The 19,794-nt window shown below is 38.2% G+C and overlaps 1 protein-coding gene across 1 annotated transcript in view; it reads right to left on the minus strand.

Annotated features, from left to right (window-relative positions):
• Positions 1-1,046: 1,046 nt before the first annotated feature.
• LOC132258089 (protein dead ringer) overlaps positions 1,047-19,794 on the minus strand; it is a 60,301-nt gene continuing 41,553 nt past the window's right edge. Inside the window, exons 7-12 of the mRNA XM_059755197.1 lie at positions 9,025-9,208; positions 4,196-4,346; positions 3,794-3,998; positions 3,556-3,700; positions 3,134-3,483; positions 1,047-2,744 (exon numbers count right to left, since the gene is read on the minus strand). Of these exons, the coding sequence (XP_059611180.1) occupies positions 2,494-2,744; positions 3,134-3,483; positions 3,556-3,700; positions 3,794-3,998; positions 4,196-4,346; positions 9,025-9,208 (1,286 nt within the window). The 3' untranslated portion in view covers positions 1,047-2,493. The remainder of the gene's footprint in view (positions 2,745-3,133; positions 3,484-3,555; positions 3,701-3,793; positions 3,999-4,195; positions 4,347-9,024; positions 9,209-19,794) is intronic.

Consider the following 19,794-nt stretch of genomic DNA (forward strand, 5'->3'; position numbering starts at 1 on the left):
TTCGCAACTTAACTTATCTAATCAAACTTTTAGTTATTTTGTGGGTGAACATTTGAAATTTGGACATTTTCGCAAAGTGTAAAGAAAGTGTCAGTGCATTAAATAAATAAATCCAACAAGTTTACAGCGTGTATTATATGAACTCTGTGAAACTATCATGTGTTAAAATAATTTAAAGCACATTTAGTGACTGCAAACTTTGTCATACCATGGATTCTATGCAAAGGAAGTTATAATAGAAAAACCAACAGCATTCTTACACCGTTTCACGAGACTTTCTCCAAAAGACTTTCCCTTTCTTTTGGGCCACTTTTCCCTTTCGCGTCACGGAGGACAAAAAGTGAGAAATCAAGTTGAAAAGACAAGAAATGAGAGACAATCGACAGGGAAACAATTTACCAAGTCTCAGGGACATCTCATCCTCAATCGCGATTTCGCCCGAGGAGCTTTCTTCATGTTGATTTTCACCAATGACTGTTGCTTATTTGTCCGCCTAGGCGACCCACGAGACGTCGGCGGGTGAGCAAATATCAAAAATGCCCTCCGACCCGCCATGAATGATTTATGGTGTGGAAAATTTTTCGCTTCCCCGCATGAACTCTGAAGCGCGCAAAGCAACCCCTCCGAGAATATCTCAGCGCGATGAGGGAAGAGTTGCCTTCGGGTGTGAGATTGAAGGTCTCGTGGTGACTTCACTGTGCGTCCCTTGAGTCTGAAAGATGAGGAAAGAGGACAAAGGACTTCCGGACACTGCCAAGAAAACGAATCTCCAGCGCTCTTCACTCACTTTAGAATGTCATGCGAAGGGTGAGGGTTTGAGAGTAAATTATCCCAGCATGTGAAAGTCCCGGAAGATGAGTCAGTTAGCACTGCAAATATAAGATTAGTGCATTTTTTTGTGAAAGAAGAGAAGCTTCAAAAGCTCTTCAGTGGAGACGCCTGGTCGCGAGGATTGAAACTTTACTAAAGTCACCAGAGTTTGTGTCATTGCTAAAAAAATCTCTTAAGAGACTTTCTCTCTCTGAAGTTAAAAGAAAACATCAGTGTTTCTCAAATATTTCTTATAATTTAATTTCTCTTGAATTATATTTTAAACAAAAATAGACTTTTTGTTCTTGGACATATTCACAAATAATTGTTTATTTCTTCACACACATTTTGCAACACTTTATACGTGAAACGAGGAGTGCAGAAAAGGATGATTTTTTCATTCTCAAGACAAAAAATGAAATGGAATATTTTACCTAATTGAAGTGGTAATAAAATGTGTGTTTTGCAGAGATTTCGCATCACAAATCATCTCTAAATTATGCATAGAAATTATAACTTTCCTCAAAAAAAAATCTACGGTTATTTCTCCTAAGTTATCCTTATGTGTCATTTACTCATTCAAATGTATAATGTTGCTTGCATATTTTAAATAGCATTCCTCTCCTTTTCTCAATAAGTTACATTAATTGCTACTCACATTGACAATATTCATGGATAAAAGATTGTTCACATTAATGATTCTCCCCAACTTAAGAAATGTACCTTGGACAAAAATGGCTTTCTAGTTATATTTAGGGTGTAATTATTACAGAGAAAGTATTTTTACATTGAATAAAGGACCTCTTATGCCCTCCACAAATCATCTTCTCAGCTACTTTACAACGATTCTAATATATTCTCCTTACGAGTAAATTGATAGATATATTTCTTCTCTAAATATCTAAGATTATGTATTCCTATTAAAAGTAAAAGCATTGCAACTTTCTTGTCTTGGAGAAATTAAAAATAATAATAAAAAAAAGAATGATTCTCTAAATAAAGATCCTCTGAGAGAAGAATATTTGGTGTCTTCCCTCTATTTTCTAAGCATTAGGAAAATCAATGAGAGTGTTCCATTTTGCATTAAATTACAAATTATCCTCTTATAAATCTTACAAACAAAACAGTCTTTTTGGCAAATTTTCATCTAATTGCTCTTCAACACTTACACACTGAGAAAGAAATGACCATCATATTATGTTCTTACAGCAATGCAATAATAAATGGAGGAAAATGTGATTACATTTAATAAAATGATTGTGATGTAAATTGGGTTGATATAAAAATATACAATAATAAAAATTCGTGAATAGACTCGAGACAAAAAATAAAACAATTCATTCATACGGAGAAAACATCCTTAGACATGACACTACGTCAGCTATTCTACCATATAGACGCTTCCATTGAAACTTGTTTAATCAGTTATTATTGCAAAGACAATAGTTCACCTACATCTTCTTACGTTTAATACTCAATATCCTTCTTTGTCATGAATTCAGAGAGAAATCAACATAAAATCGGTTGTTATTTTTCAACTTTCTTCTTGTAGTTATGCGAAAAAAAATCATACGATAGCGATTAAGATTGAAGTAGTAAATTGTAGCGCTATCGCCAGCCACACACAATCTTCCCCTTTTTTTCGAGTTCTTGCCGATAGTCAGAGTCCGTCGCCGTGTAGATTTACGAGGAGACAAGCGGGCGCGCGACGCGACTCGATCGCTCCTCCATGGAATTGCTGGCGCTGGCCTGAGAGTCCGGGGCAGGTGAATCGGCGTCGTCGCGGTTGTTGGACAGCGCGTTGGCTGCTGAAGTCTCGGTGGAGTTGGCGGTGGCGGATGAAGCAGCAGAATGGGCGAAGAGAACTCCCTCATAGAGCATTCCGTTCACTTCCATCGTCACGACGAGCTGTTGCTCACCATTTGTCGCTCCTTCTGCAAATGAAAAGCGATGGAAGCCAATTAGACGATCAATTCACCGATTGAGTGGTATTCCAGAAAGCCAATCATGCCTATATAAATTTGCGCTTATTATTTCTATACGATAATTAATCTTTTCACCAACACAAATTGCTTGATAATTCACATTGATAAAAACATATTATGTGTTTATTTTTGCAAGGAGAAGTAGTGACGTGAATTGGAAGAAAAAAAAGTACAAAGTTGTATGAAATCAAGGTGGAATGCATAGAAAATAATAAATTCGCGAGAAAAATTTTCGCGAGAGATTTCAGATAATGAGTTCCGTTCTGCAATTTGAATCTCACAAATTTGCTTCAGGCTCAAATCGGTGTTTAGACGCGTATGTAAAAGCCTCAACTCACTTGTGATTTTGAATTGCATTCCCGCGAGAACGGGCGTTGATGCGTCTGAGCCGCTGCTTTGGTTCATTTGATGGCGGTTGCTCTTGTCCACGTGATTGCTGTCCAGCGATCCATTGCGCTGATTTGTGTGCAACACGGGAGATTCCGCGGTCCTCTGTGCCGGATGCGGTGGCTCGACATCGTGGCTCGCCCCGCTCGTCGCCCCGAAGTGATGGAAGCCCCTCTTCACAGGTGGCTGGCCATACTCCCGCTCGCGACCACCGTCCGCCCCGTAGTCAGAGCCGATCATGTGATCCCGCTCCCGCTTCACCGCCACGTGCGGCGGCGAGTCAGAGAGATTCAATGCCTCCCTGGAAGAAAGCGCCAGACACGGTGATAAGGATGGGAGGTGATTTTTCATCAGCGATAACAATTCACTGTACCGTTGTGGTGGTTCAGTTCCCGGCGGGCTGGTCGTGTTGAGGGGGGTCGGTGGGCTCGCGTTGTTGTTATATATCGACCACATGGCCACGCGTGACATTTCGAGAGCATTGAGAGCCTCGCGCGACAGCTCGGGACTCTGTGATCCTGAAAAGTTGCACACCATCAGCGTTAGTACATGTGGAGGAGATCAAAGGCGCAGCGAGGGGCGGCTTAGAGTAGCTCCCAAGTGATACTCACGGCGGGGTTCCTTTGCGGACTGAAACAACTTTATGTACTCCATCATGCGCTGCTCCAGCTCGTGCGGCATTATGTTGGGCATCTGCCCCACCGTTGGGGCACCCATGAGCCGATGATGGGCAGACGGAGCATTGCCGTGCGTCACGAGGGACAGCGGAGACATTTGCTGAATGTTCGAAGTGACCGGGGAACGCTGAACAGGAGGCTGAAACAGAAAAGAGAGAGAGAGAGAGCTTGAATTGAAGACATCCAAGATGATATGTTGTGAGTGACCGAAGGAAATCCCTTGAAGTGAAATTTCCTGAGAAACAACCAGTCAAAGAATAGCACACATTTCGAAGAAAACACGTTAAAAGTGGCGGCAAGTTAATTTTCTGGGGAAAATGTGTCGATTCGACTCACCATTTGCAATTGACCCTGCATCTGTGGATCAAATTGTCCATAGCTGGAACGACGTCCCTCGCGCCGATTGCCGTCAATTGCCGCCTGAAGTTCTGCCGGTGTGCTCAGATTCTCCTTATCGCACTCGTACGGATACAAGTACTTCATGTATCTGCAAATGGAGGCAGGAAAAAATGGAAACGTGAATTGGAGTAATTTTTCTTTCTTCTTCTTCTTCTTTGTGTATAGAAGAGCAACATTTTAGCCCAAGCACACGAGATCATCTCCATCGACACACGATACCCCACAATTATGGTGGATATACACATTAAAATTATTAAATCGACAGGTGCCCATAACAATTTTATACAATTTATAAAATAAACGAGGAAAATATGCACAATTTCTGCCAATTATACTCTAAATATGTCCCTGTGTGTGATGCTTTCTCAAAGCTCTCGCCGCCCTGAAGAAATTAACATTTGCATCATTTCTCGGCACACACACACACATCAAATTCAAATGAATTCACCCTCGTGAGTGAAATTACAACCATCATGTAATTTCAGCTTATATTTTTTTTATGTTTATTGAATTTAAAAGAAAAAAATTCCCTCACGAAGACCAAACCATTGGTGCCGACAAAGAGTCGCGCGCAATTGCAATATTCAAATGACATAAAATTATTGTAATTTGGCAAATTTTATAGTACAACGCCGCGCACATCTTCCAAGTGAATATGATCAGGAAATATAAGCATACAAAATGCCACATTTCAAAAGGCGTGAAAATTCAATAAGACATTCCTGCAAAGCTCCTCCATTGTAACGAAATTCTTTTGCACAAACATTTAATAAAGAACACAGCGCGCAAAAGAGGAGAGAATTTAAATTTAAACGCTTCAAAGAGATTAGTGACGACGATCAATTAAAATTGCAAAAATATACATAGATTTTTTCTACACCTTCTCTCACACTTTTTGCCTCAACTCATGATCGCGTTTTTCGTCAATATTTAACTTCCTTCTCCCTCTTTGCTCTCTCATCCATCTATCATGTTCTTCGCCGATCACCAAATGATGGAAAGTGTGATTGAACTTTGCTTGCCACAGAAGAATAAACTTTACCCAACATAGAGAGAAGCGATCAAAAAGGTTCTGTAATTGGAGATGATGGGTAAATAGGTTGGGATGAGCCAAGAGGGAATCTCCAAAATTAATTCTTCATGAATAATGAGGAGGAAAAATTTCATTTCGCCTCGAAACTTCGCACGATCGTCAGTTAATATTGATCTGGAAGATGGTTTGTGTTTTCTCAAATATATTAATATATGCACCTGAAGATTTAATCATGAATCAATACAATTTTGTCCGCAACTCCAGAAATCAAATGATGACTGAAGGCGTTTAATTCAGCATTTCTCCATTATATTCTCTATATTAGTTCACAATACTCCATGACGCTCATTCGCCAACACAAGAACATCGAAGGGCGGATATCGGATTATAAATCATGCCGCCTGAATTCTGGGCGCAGAAATTGCGAATAAACGATATTTCCAGACGATGTTTGACTGACGTGCACAAGTCATAAAAATCCCTCACCTCGCACCTCGCCATCAACCATGAGCAGATTTCAATCAGCGGGATTTATTCGATTTCACAGACAAGGGCGGAGGATCACAATCGCACATACATAGCAAATCAGCTCGTGTGCTTTTCTGTATTTTATTGAAATGCAAAAACAATTCCATAACAGCCCAGGATTGAGCCTTAAAATTCATTCATTAAATTCCCCCTAAATTGGCAATAATTTTTCGGAAGTCACTATGGGCAAAAAATCACGATAAAACTCCTTGATGAATTTCCGAAACATATTAAATTTGCCACATTAAATTTTTACTTCACTCCCCATCAGCACGATCCTCAGCAAATGCATTGCAACTTTGGCCGCTTCTATATTTCAATTTCACGACTCATTTCATGAATATTGATCATTTGGGTAATACTTTTTCGAGAATTTAGAGAAACAATTCAATAAACCCTCTTTCCTTAAGTGATTTCATATTTATTGCCTCACTGGAAAATGTGCCGAAAGTAGAAGAGTGAAAATGGATATTTTGAGAAGCAATTTACATAAATTACCAAATGAAAAAAAATAACCATAATTATTCTTTAACAAATAGAAAAGTCTGTTATTGATGATCTTTTAATTCAATCATTTATATATGCCAGAATAAAGTGAAAAGACGTAATATTGTAAGCACGAATTGCAGTGAAAATCGTGAAGATTTCACTCACGTACATAATGAAATCGCTGTTGAATTGCATCTAAACGATTATCCCGTATGACTTGATCCCCTTTTCAAGCTCGCATTCTCAAATTGAATACTACAAGCACCCATCTCACTCGTGCACATGCAGCAGAGGTGGAATTGTCGAGAGGCGCACCTGTGCGAAACAAGTCAATTGGCATAAGTGTCGAATGCACTCTTTCTGGTGGGAACTTTTCACTCCTCCCATGACTAATAATTTTGCAGTGCGGAAAAGAATTATGGTGGTCTCGCGATATTAGCTTATATATAAAAAAAACTAAATAATAAAATGAAACGGCAGAAATGTAAAGGTTGCAACTGTAAAGAGAGATTGCGTGTTGAGTGATTATTTGTTTAATTACCCCAACTATATATTATAGTGCAGCCCAATAAGCGCACAGCCACATTCGGCCATTTCAATCACCTGCTGCTGGTGCGGGAGAGGGATACATTTTATATTGCAAACTAATCACAATAATTGCTCATGCTTGAAACATTCTATTTGCTCCAGAGAATCACTCTTTCTCCACCGCCTCCACTGACTATATGGCCATGTTGGAGCGCGAGCCATGATAGTGGAAGTATACGGACCGTGTGGCTGCGCATCGAGCGTCAAATGCCTCTCAAACAGCCAATCAATGCCACTTGAACCCGCGAAGACGAATAAAACGTGAAAATACGTTCGAACAGAAGTGAGCTTCTGATTCAAATCCAATTCAAATTTATGGAAATCGAATTTCCAACCAAGTGCCATGATTGCTCGTCTCGTAAAAAGCAGCAGAAAGTCAAATTGCTGAGATGCCAAGAGGCCTCTCCCAGCTTCAGAGCATAACCAGCTTCCGAGAGGACTCGTAAAAGTCCAGAACACCTCACATGTCAAATCATTTTGCTGAATGCAAAATATCCGCACTGGAGTTTCGCGCAAGTAGCTAATGCCTGATCATATAAGGCTAAATCATTGGGCGAGGGCAAAGACAGAGAGGCGAACATTAAAATTAAATGGTAGTGGAATTCTTCAGGGCGTCCACCACAATTTCGACTACGGAGTGAAGAGGAGAAACACCCCAAAGATGATACCCTTCGCTTCTCGCAGTCAATTATGCCTCACTCTGCCCGATAGCCTCGTAAAGTCCGAGGGACAAATTAATGTAATGTGATTGGAAGAGAATCATCGCAAGCATGGCGTATCTTGGCAATTCAATTCGACCATCATTGGAAGCACAAATCGTACATGACCACCAGGAATGAAGGCAGACAAAATACCCATAATTGTGGAATGGAAGAAGAGTGGAGCATTTTGTGTGCCGCGCTCAAAAAAAAGTGCCAAAGGAGATGTGAATAAGCGTGTGAGACAGGGACAACAAAGAGAAGTCCATCAAATGTGAAAGAGAATAAGCGATTCAATATGGTTATATGGTGAGTTAATGTTGTTTCTCTTATTACATGTTTTTATGCCATTTTATATTTGCATATTAAAGACAAAACGTGCGGCAAATGTACTTTTCATTTGAGCCTTCCTCACCGCATTCACATTGGAGCACACCACACTCAAATTCTGACCGCGCGTACAGCTTTAATTTTTCAATATAATTTATTCAATACTTTACTGCCTTATAAATTATTGGTGTTTTATTTCGCATTTGAGTTTTGTGCCACCACAGAAAGCGACAGCAAACCCCCCCCAACGCAATATTACACCTCAAATATTCACATCTTGCACTGTGCACCCGAGTCATGTTGCAGTGAAACCATACGCAAAACCAACACTTACAATATCTTACATTCATTTTCACACCACAGAAAGTCGCGATTCTTCCCCGTGCACACCCCTCATAAGGAAAAAAAGAGAGCGGTAAAAAAAATCGCTACACGTTATTTTCAATGCGACACTTTTTCAAAATATCCATACATATGAATAACATGAGAAACACTTTAATGGCCCATTCGTATTAGTTTATTTCTCGCCAATAATTATAATTATTGTATACCCCTTAATTTCTTCTCAATATATATTGCCGTTTCGCACATAAAGAAAATGTCACGTTTGCTTTGTAATTAATTTTTCCATGTAATTCAACCGACACGCCAGAAGCGGAGTTGGCAGATCGAGTGCACAATATTGGCTAGAATTCATTTCATACATTTTTTTTTCTCCCTAATTTTTCATTCAACCCACTGAAATTTATGGTTTTCAAAATTGCTCGATCGAGTGCGAAATCACACACTGAGAAAGCCATCTTGAGAAATCTCTTCCAACCATATGGCGCTCTGCATTTGATGATTTAGTGTCGCAAAACCATAAAGTTGAATTGAAAATGTGAAACGCGAAACACCTGTACTTTTCTGTACTCTATTTGTACAATTGTCACATGAAACATTTGCTAATTTGTCTCCCCACCAATCACTCAATTTCCCATACCAAACAACAAAATACCGTGTGTGAGCTTAGAAAATGTTTACATATTATTAATTTAATGCTCATGAGCGTAGTTGGGGCAAAAACCCCCATATTATCCAGCAGTAAAATTATCACTTACTGTGTTCTAAGTGTGAAAGCAGCACTCGTGATACTCGAGGGCAAGTGGAGTCCCTTGATGATTTCTTGCCACAGCTTCTTATTGATCACATCGACCAGACCACCGCGTGCGATTACCAAGTTGTACAATTCATACAGGTCCAGAACGGATTTTGCCATGATCGGTAGACGATTAATTGGAGTTCCTAGAAAGGAAAGAAACAAATCATTGAGAAATGGGAAATAAAACAACACTAAATAATCACTTCAACTGATCCACCCCTTATTCCTCAATCCTCATTGCAGATAAAGAGCCGTTGATGTTTGAAAAGAGGAGACAGAGCGAAACAACCAAAGACATGGTGTGAGACGATAGAACTGTGACGCACATAAAAATTTATTTTCAATCCACAGTCATTAGTGAGACATAAAAATGCGCGTTGCTGAGTGTGAATGGCTCGTATAATTAAAGAAAAGTCACGTATTAAATTAATAGTAACGCCCCGATATTACCACATACAATGTTAGATATCAAAAAATTATTAATAAGCCTCAGAGTGCCAGAAATAAATTTTCACTCAGACAACTCTTCCCCTCCACGCCGCAGCGAGAATAACAACATCATTGTGGAATTTATCATTTCCGGAAAAACCTCCCCTCTCCCACATTAAGCGCACCACAATTTTCAATATCAACCGTGCGAAGAATCTGTCGGCAGACAAAATAGTCAACAATTTGTGAAAAACACTCCTCTGGCGGGAAATATGTGAGAATTCGATGAAGTTTCTCCTGCATGTCCGCGCAGAGGAAAGGGAATTGTGCACGAAGTGAAATGTATGAAGTGAAGATGCTTTGGAATATGACACATATGTCTTTCGTGATTATTGTTGTTCTTCACGCGCGCCAAGCAAATTTATGCTTTCGCTCCGCAACATGTCACAGACCATATTTTAATGTACTCTCACAGTACAGGGGGACATCAACTAATGCAAATCACGTGCATTTGCACTGAATTATTTGCGATATCGTTGGATTGATCGAGGAAAAGAACTAATAATCGAAAAATGTTAGAATAATCTCTAACTTGCGCCATCTAAAATAGTTATTTTCCCCTCGATTTCTCGTCTCTGTGACAGTTCAAATGACTAAGAGTGTATATAATAAAAATGAGTGAGTAATGCAGAGATCTGGATTAACAAAGTATTAACCTCATACTTCTTTCTCACGCGAAAACTCTTAAGTCGTGAAAGATCACTGGTTGTGATACCATTTATCATATTATAAAATGAATGCGATTGACGCGACTTTCTTCAACTGTCGGAAAAATCACACAACCAGCCAGTCACATGTTAGCTTGTGTAAATTTCACACAATTTTCCTCCCCTCCGTGATGCTCCGCGCGCTCGCTCTTCATGCGCCACATGAGAAGGCATCAATGTATGGAGAGTCTGTGCATATTTTTAGAAATATACAATCATTAAAATATTGCAATTTCATAGCATTAACACAGACATGTTGATAAAATACTGAGAAATCTCTAATGCGCCTCCCCTCGATAGGTTGTTTGATATGCGATCAGCGATATTTGTCTCGCTGAGTGTGTAAATAAAACGCGCTTGAGAGATGAGATTAAAAGGAGGACATTCGTGGATGTTAAATATGTACGAATGAAGATGTCGAGCTCAGAAAGTGGAGCAAATCATGTCACGATGATATTTACACATTAAATTATCTCAAGATCAATTGATACCTGAGTCGGAATAAAAAGCACCTGGCAATTAACTCTCATTCACACCGCAAATATGAAATATTAATTTGCAAATCAGACGCTTCTTTCACTTATCCAAACACCATAACTCACGCACAATTCATCAGCGATCAAACAAGAGAATTTAATTTCCAATATGAATTCATACTACATCGGCTCAAGATCGGAGTGCAAGATCGCACAGATCATCACCTTGAAGTGTCTCAAGTCTGAGCCTTAAAACAACCATGCCGTAATTTTACAAGACACTTAACAAATTGCATTTTTATTTCGGATCATTACCAACAGAAACGATCCCCGAATAATTGCGCGACTTTTGCCACTCTATCTTAATCAACAGTGCATTAATCACCTCCGTCTCACCACACCCTAATGTGCGAATCATGTTAGTTTTCCCTGACGTATCATTGCACCAAGAAATTTACCATTTAATTCCTCGGCACGGCTCTTCTATTTCTCCCTCTCTCTCTCGCTCCCTCACTCGCTTCACGACGAGATGTCGGAAAAAGAGAGAAAATTGCAATACAAAGTGTAATGAGATGCACTGAACATTTATAATACTGTAATTGTGCTTTCGTGATGAATTCTCACTTTTATGGAAAATTCACACACAAGGTTTTTCATCGTTTGACTGAACGTACAACATTTTAATTCAATTACTATTGAGCTAGATTATATTGAGAGAGATTATAAGATTCAGATTTCCAAGAATTAAGTGCAATTACAGAAATTAATGTTCATAAACAATAATTGCAATTTTCTTTTAGTTTCTCTCTTTATCGTTCTTTCTTATGTACATATTTTCTACCCTACTCCTCGGAAACAATATATTAGATATGTATGCATAGCAATTTGTTAATCAACTTGCAAATATTTTTATATTGTGCGAAAAGAATTACACCCATGAGCTTATTAGTCAGTGAAATCACTTCCTATTAACCGGAATACTTTGGAATATTTCATAATTTTGCCATACTTTGGTGGAAATCCCTAAATTTTTACTTCACTTCTAAGAATTCTCAATCTGCCAAACTGATCAAATACTTTTTACTGGCTCATGCCACAAAAAAAAATATAATAACTGCCCTATTTTACCAAGTAATTCATCATTTATCACATGCAACGTCACGTAAAAACATGAGTCTGAGAGTGTTTCGAGATATTTTGCACAGGTCTGCAAATTCATAATCCATAATTCTTGGCTCTGTCTCTCAGCGGTATTTAAATAGACGATCTCATCTTTTCTCCTTAACTACCCATTCGTCCAAGGAATTTACATCAAGCGAGTGAGGCATCTTTCTCTTCTGTGTGCGACTGACAAAAAAGCCATATGGGCGTAAACAACAATAAATGACTTCAAATGCAATTATGCTACATAGGAAGAAAAATAGTGTAATGCCTTGTATAAACTATGTGTTAGTCTCCAACCACCAGAGTGATACGCGGAAAGAGGAATTCGACATAAACACATTTGGAAATTGCAGAGAAGTGATAGGGAAGAGGCAGAGAGAGAGAGACTAGCATTATCACCGCGGGCGAAATTTCGGATGTTTTCTCACATTAGATATTTTGATAGCATTAATCTTCCTGAAGGGAGATGCTTAGCACGCTTCCACGGCACAAAGGCAAATTTCTTGTCCGCGTATAGAAAATACTGTACGTTGACCGATGGCTCGAGATTGAGTCTTTTGTTGTGCTCTCTCACCATATGAAATTTCGGTATGACCCACAATTTATTCTAATGTCTCTATGGTGTGCCTTTTTTGCTTGTTTGATCGACGATGTGCGCGGGATGTTATTTTTCAGTTCAATCATCGCCTCATCGTCCGCACCGTATTCAATTCAACAGCCATCAAATCTCCTCAGCCAGCCATCAAGAAGCAGAAGCAGCAATCCTACAGACATCAAATCGCATTGGTATAAAGGCCGTGCAGAGAGAGCAGGAGAATTAAAATTACGACTACAAACACCTTCGGTGGGGAGAAATCATAAATTTGATTGATTTTTGCTATAAATCACATTAAAAAACTATCAAACGTTGATACACAACACGATACACATTCCCAAAACATCTCAACAGCAAATGGTTTTGGATATGAGAAAGCTCACGCGCAGCTTCTTAATAGCTTGCGGGGAGAGATGCTCTTTTCTTTTTCTCCTTTTCCCCAAAAGAAAAAAAAATGTTTGGATGGCGCGCGGCAAACTGATAAATTAAAATAAGATTGAGGAGAAGTGATGGAATGATATACAAGAAATTAGAAACAAAATTTTTGTTTAGATTTCTCCCTGAAAACAATTTTTCCTTTGATGCCTTCTTGTGGCGCGCGATGTGTGTATATATTCAGAAATAATTAGTGAATTCAATGGCGAAATGAAGGAAAAAAAGAATCTCCTTTGCATTCTCTCAATGATCTTCTTTTTTTTACGACTTTTTGGCAGCCACCTTCGGTAAATTATATAAATATCACCTCGTTCTCACTGGATATTTGCATGTTTTGACGTGCGGAATTTTTGCGATGAAATATTTTTCAACATTTCTGTCATATAGCCAAACAACAAATAATAAACAAGAATTTTATCAACCCTACACATTTGCTTTTTCTCATTTTTTTTTTTTACTTTTTATTTCCATCACTCTAGAGACGCCAACTCACAATTCCAAATCACCAAACAAACCACAACAATAAAATTAGAATAATAAGTCAAAATCGCTGTCAGAGAGACACAAAGTGAGGAAAAAAAAGGCCTTAGAAAGCACTTTCTCCCCACTCAGACATTAAAATCAAATTAGTGGAAATTGTAATAATCATGTGAATAATCCTATTGGGCATAAAATGAAATCGTATGTGGTGTAATCACTTGACGAGTGACGACGTCTGTTTATAAATATCGGCACAAAAGTGTACTCACGTAATGGGAAAAGTACAAGGCGTTCGACAAAAAGTCGTTCAAACTAACGCCTCGTGAGAGATTTTGATCTCACTCAAGTGGAGAACATATAAACTGGATCAGATGAAAGAAAAAAAGAAATCATTTCTTCAGCGTGATGGTCCAATATCAAACCGCGCCAGTGATGGATGAGCGTCAATTTGTAACAGTTCTCCCATCTCACACTCCCTCATCAGACCATTTTATCTCCCCGTGAGATGCACTAAATACGCAAAAAGAAGAATCCGAGAGAGCATCTCCGAAGACGATTAAGAGTATTTGATGTGGGAAACGCGCGCGTATAAATTTATGCTTCATACGCAACAGAAAATATCATGCAAATTTAATAATCAATAAATCGATCAAATGCACATTACTCACACCACCGCCCAATGCACCGTGATACAAACTATATACTCCTGAGGTGTTGATTGCAACTTTTAATATTGGGCCCCGACACAGTAATTCCCTTTCGCGCCGCCACAATATTTATAAGGTTTTAGGACGTCTGCCTGAATCATAACCGGCACATCGCGAGGCGATATTAAATCATATACCCAAATGGGCTTATTATATCCGCATTTATATGTTTTCGTATCAATAAATCAATAAATTAATATGTATATACATTGCACACGCTCTTCGGTTTGAATTACAACACAATCTTCTTCTTTCCTCCTTTGCCCAGACGAATGCACATTATGCATACAGTGTGTCCTCGCCACACGAGTTTTCACGATCTTGAATCCTTGATATTTCCCTTAAAACCCATCGATGTGGCCGAAAGGGTCAAAACTCTTGTATGTATTTCTTCAATCAATTCAATTGCATGCACAGAAAACCGACAGATCATATCAAGTCGCAGCCTATTAAGAGAGAAACATGTAATTAACTATTGATTTTCTTAATAGTAAAAACTCAATTCCTCAGAAACCGTCTGCAAATTTTTTTTCACCTTTCTTATGCTCTTATTTTTAAGACAATGGACCTTTTGAGGACTTTATTTCTCTCATATAAAATTTTTTGCTCACTCTTTTCTCAACTAAATCATGCAACAACACAAGTCACGCGAGATATGTCGGTTTTCAGGCACTTTTATTATATATATTGCATTTGTAATTGCAAATTAATTTTATATGTTTGAACTGCATAAATTTCCTTTAATAGTTTGAGAAGGGAAACATTTTTTTCATACCATACATATTGTTATCGTGGCACATCAAAAATCATGACAGGGCAATTTCTTGGAATTTTACCCGCGTAAATTGGTGTTTCAATGTAAACTGAAGAGGGTATCGCAGAGACACCACCGTTTGTAATTGCTTTGCAGTAGGCACGAAGGAATAAGTATCGAGAGGGTGACTCAGTTATTTAATCCAATTACACTTTATATGTAACTTCTTCAATTTCTCAACTCCTTCCCACCTCACACCAACCCCAGTTGAGGAGGCGTATGTGCATCCAGTGGCGAGACAACCTCGAAATGCATCACATATGGTTGGCAATTGAAGGCTCTATTTGAATTTTAAATCACGACATACGCATTTTGATTCAACATATTTTGCCTGAAATATCATAAATATTTTTACAAAGTCCATCTCACTCTCTCTCTCTCCCTCATATCCTCTTTCCATTAGCGGAGGAGAGCTCATGTGGAAAATTTTGACGTGCACATAATTCCTCGTGCTTGTTACAATTCACCCTTTAGACATTATACGTGATTTTCTTCCAGAAGGTGTGAGATGACGCCCGAGAGATGCTTCTGCTCCACAAGACACAGATATTGAGATTCAACATTCGATTTATTATCATTAACCGATCAATTACTAAACTCTCGATCCTTCCAGAAGAATCACAACTACACTCATCTCTGCTCTTCATATCGTTGTCCCTTTATACTTTATATCCTATGCCGAAAAATGAGAAGGAACGGAAACGAAAAGAGGCAAAGATGCCGATTGTGGCAAAATGTTTCAATATTGAGCACCCAATTTCGATAATCTCTTATTTGTTGTTCCATCGGTGCCGAAATGTGTGGCTCCCCGAGAAAGACTAACGACTCGGTAAATAATTTCAATTAGTAATAAATTTGCAATATACACTCATCTTCACCTTTCTCTCTCACAGACACGACTGAGAGAGCGGAAAGGAACACCGCCCTGCACAAGCGCGAGGCGGACACCTGAGAATTTTCGGCTCTGATGCTAAAGTGTTGGCGCGAACCGCCAAAATGGGCACACGAAGGACTTGCAAATTGAACCAAATTGAAAGTCACAAATCAGAAGTGTTGGACGATGAGAAAATTAATGAAAGATTAATCGAATTGGAGGCATTTGGTCATTCACAGACAGACACACGCTCTCTCAGCCCTCGCGTGTGTTGCAAGAGAGGAAATTGATTGGGGAATTGGAATCAATGAAGGCAATCATTTGGCGGATTTATTATCGCGATTTTATTCACAGTCAGTCTCACCCATTTCAGTGCCATCGCCACAGCGAGAGCAAAAGAGTGCGAGTGATATTGAGCGAAAATGTACGATCGTCAGTTACTGATAATAGGAGGCAATATCAATTAATTTGCATTTAATTGGTTTCCACGCTATAATTTATTATTATACATAAATTTTAAATCACAACCCGGGCGCGGAGGTGTTTCCCTTTTATCCTCGTGTCTTTTTGCCCAGTTGCTTTGGATGATACTGTATGCCAAATATGCAATAAATTCACGAGACATTTATAGAAATAAAGCATATGTGAAATTTTGCATGTAATACAACCGTACGTCCTAATGGAAATCATCTTAATGCATTTCATGCATGATTCATTTTATTTTCACGCGTTTAATATGTTATCTCAAGTCGAGGAGTGAATTTATATTTTGTTTCTCATTGTATTTTCATACTATATAGACACATCTTTATTGTATTTAAAATGCTATTTTCGGTTGATTTTGAGTGACATTCGATGGCTAGCATATGTTTGTCTTGGAAACGAATTAAATTTCAGTCTCTATTTGTCCGGAATTTCTTCATTAAATGCATTTTCCGTCAGTTGTTTTCCCAACAAACAAATATTTTAATGATATTTTTCATTAAGCATATGAATATCTACAATAAAACAATAAAATACCGGATATAATCAACACTTTTCTCATCACTCTTCGTATCGTCGTAGGAGGAAATAAAAATCCATTGAGACAAAGTGAGTGATTGTCATTTCATTAATCCTTGAGAGACACACTGAGTAGAGATTGAAAAGCGAAACCTCGTGATGAATTTCATCTCAAAGATGTTGGGGAATTTTTTCCCCACAAACTCAAATCAATAATAGAATTTTCGTCAATCAATCGTCACCTAAAAATCATTAATAGGACTTCTGAGATGTTTCGCCGTTCTTTAAATAAATGTACAACATCCCAATTGGATGGAGGATCTCGTCGGGAAATGTCTTTGGGGACCGCGAGAGTCATCACAAAAAACCAAATCTACATTGTATTTCAGATAAATTAAAAATAGTTAAAAATGATTGACGATGTGTCACATTATTCCAACTCGCGGGGCGATGCGGGAGGAAATACATTTTAGGTTCATCGCCAATGACGAGTTTCCCGCCATCGAGTGATTTTTGGGCGATGATGATTGCCAAATTGATTTTCTCCCCCTCGTCCAATCTGCCATCCCACCTTAGTCACGGCTCAACAATGTCTTAGCGACTCGATTCTTCGGCGCAATATTTAGCATTCAAGACGGTGCATCGTTTCCGCAAATGCTCCTCGTGTTCAGCGTAATGATGACACATTTATAATTAAGTATTTGAGCCATTAAAACCTATGTAGAAATTCACATAACAATAAAATGATGAAAAGAATGCGCAGCGGGTTTCACAACTCTGCCTGACACTCAATAAAAAGCTTTCATATTAAGTTTACATGATGTACATCCATTCGTTGGAAAATCATCAAATAATTATTATCCGATGACAAACTAATAATAATTTATTGTGTATTTCAAATCACTACGATGGATTGCATCGTCTTGCACTACCATTTTCAGAAGCAAGAAAGAGTGTTTCAAAGCCATATAAATAAAATAAGACAATTCACCGAGAGTGAGCAGAAATGAAGGATGCCTTATGGATTAATGTTGTGGAAAATCAAAGTGTCACTAATGGAAAATTCTTCAATCATCTTCATATTTTCATCTGTTTTCCACTCAATCATCCGCAACATCCCTCAAAGTATAATTAATTTGCGGTGGAGAAAATACGCAAATTTTCCCACCATGTCTATTAATTATATTTTTGTCATCATCAGCACAAATTATTTGGTATAACGGCGAGAGAAGATTATTTGGCATAAGGCTTACATCTTACAACGTATTCGACTTGATGTGTGATATTTTAAACTCAAAGACATTTGATTGACATATCAAATATATTTAGAACTTATATTCATTTCTCCTTCACTGATTCTCAGTCCCCTTCATCATTCTTAGATTTCATCCTAGACTCACAAATTTTCCTCTTCATTTTCCTTCTACTTCATTCACACCCATTCGAAAGGTTTCAAGTAAGAAGCAGCTGCCATGCAGAAGCTGAGATTTGAATTGCAACCAGAAGATAGTGAAGAAATGTGTGACAAATTTTCACCAAATGATTTCCCAGGTTACAAAAATTCAGGCAATTTGCATTTATAGACAGAATTCAAGACAAAACATCCAAAGCACAGTATCAAATTGTAGAAACGAATTTAGAAAATCTAAACAATTATTATGGACAACAAGATCTGTGATTTCTTACTAAACACATAAGAAAGCAATGCACGGGAGGCAAATCATAGCCATGAAAATGTTGGCAAAAGCTCTGGGAAAACACTTTATAGCTTCTCTTTTTTGCCTTTCATCCGCACCATCTTAGAGATTTCGAGAGACGAAAAGCGAGGAAAGAGTTTTCCACTTCAACATAATTTTATTTGTTGGGACTATTAAAACTGAATTTATCTTCAGGTATGAGATAATTACCACACTAACTGGTACAACATTAAAAATGTGCCATAAATTCAGCAGGAACACAGGCTATTAGTGTATTTGTGATGTATTATGGTAAATAGAGTGCGAAGATGTGAATTTATGAAGTGTGGATATTTCTTTTATTCATTCTCATACTCCCTCTCTCTTCTCAACTCTCATGTTGCGTCTCATCTTCACGCGACATTCACATAAGTGAAAAACTCCCTGAGGAAAACATCAAGGAAAAATTCTCTCAAACACCCAAGAATGAGAAACTCTGCTTCATTCACACACTCAAATATTGTCTTTTGGATTTCATAAATATAAATAAATATTTAACACACATCGAAGCATTTCCCTCGGCATGAGACACGCGCGATCAGTGAGAGGAAAAATCACCATCAGCATCAGCATTAGCGAGATTCTCACATCACACTTCGGATCGTGAAGTGTGGTCAAAAAAAAGCATCTCTTGCCTTCCTTACACACCCCGAAAAAAGCAATTCCAATGCCTATTGCATTCTGTGGAACCATAATTTGGTATAACATTGAGATCATCTTAATTTCCCATTCAGAAAAACTCCTTCACTCACTCTCTCCACTCTTAACGATATTATTTTCTATAACAACATGCGTTATGCGCTGAAATACAAGCAATTTATCATATTCACATTATTTATTAATAGATTTTTTCACTCTAACCCAACTAAACTATCCGCAATTCAAAAATCATTCTCCTCCAAATGGTGCAACATTGTCAAAATAGCGAGACAGAAAAAACATATCAGCAATAAGCAAAGGAAAATATACACAGGCGAGAGAGAAAAAAGCACCGATTCTAGACGCGCTATATCCATAAATAAAATTCATAATAAATGGTTCATGGACCAGAGGTCTGATGAACTGATCTGGATAATTGCTGTTGTTGATTCTTAAATTATTTATAATATTTGAAATATGAAAATTGAGTTATCACTTTCAAAATATTGTCAAAATTTCCATAAATCACGCATACGTGAAACTTGAGGAAGCGACATAAGCATCGAAACACACTGAAAGTGTGGAGATTCTTCTCTGAGGTTCCACCTTTT

This window comes from Phlebotomus argentipes, unplaced genomic scaffold (assembly GCF_947086385.1).
Source record: "Phlebotomus argentipes unplaced genomic scaffold, Phlebotomus argentipes genome assembly scaffold_4, whole genome shotgun sequence".
Lineage (NCBI taxonomy): Eukaryota > Metazoa > Arthropoda > Insecta > Diptera > Psychodidae > Phlebotomus > Phlebotomus argentipes.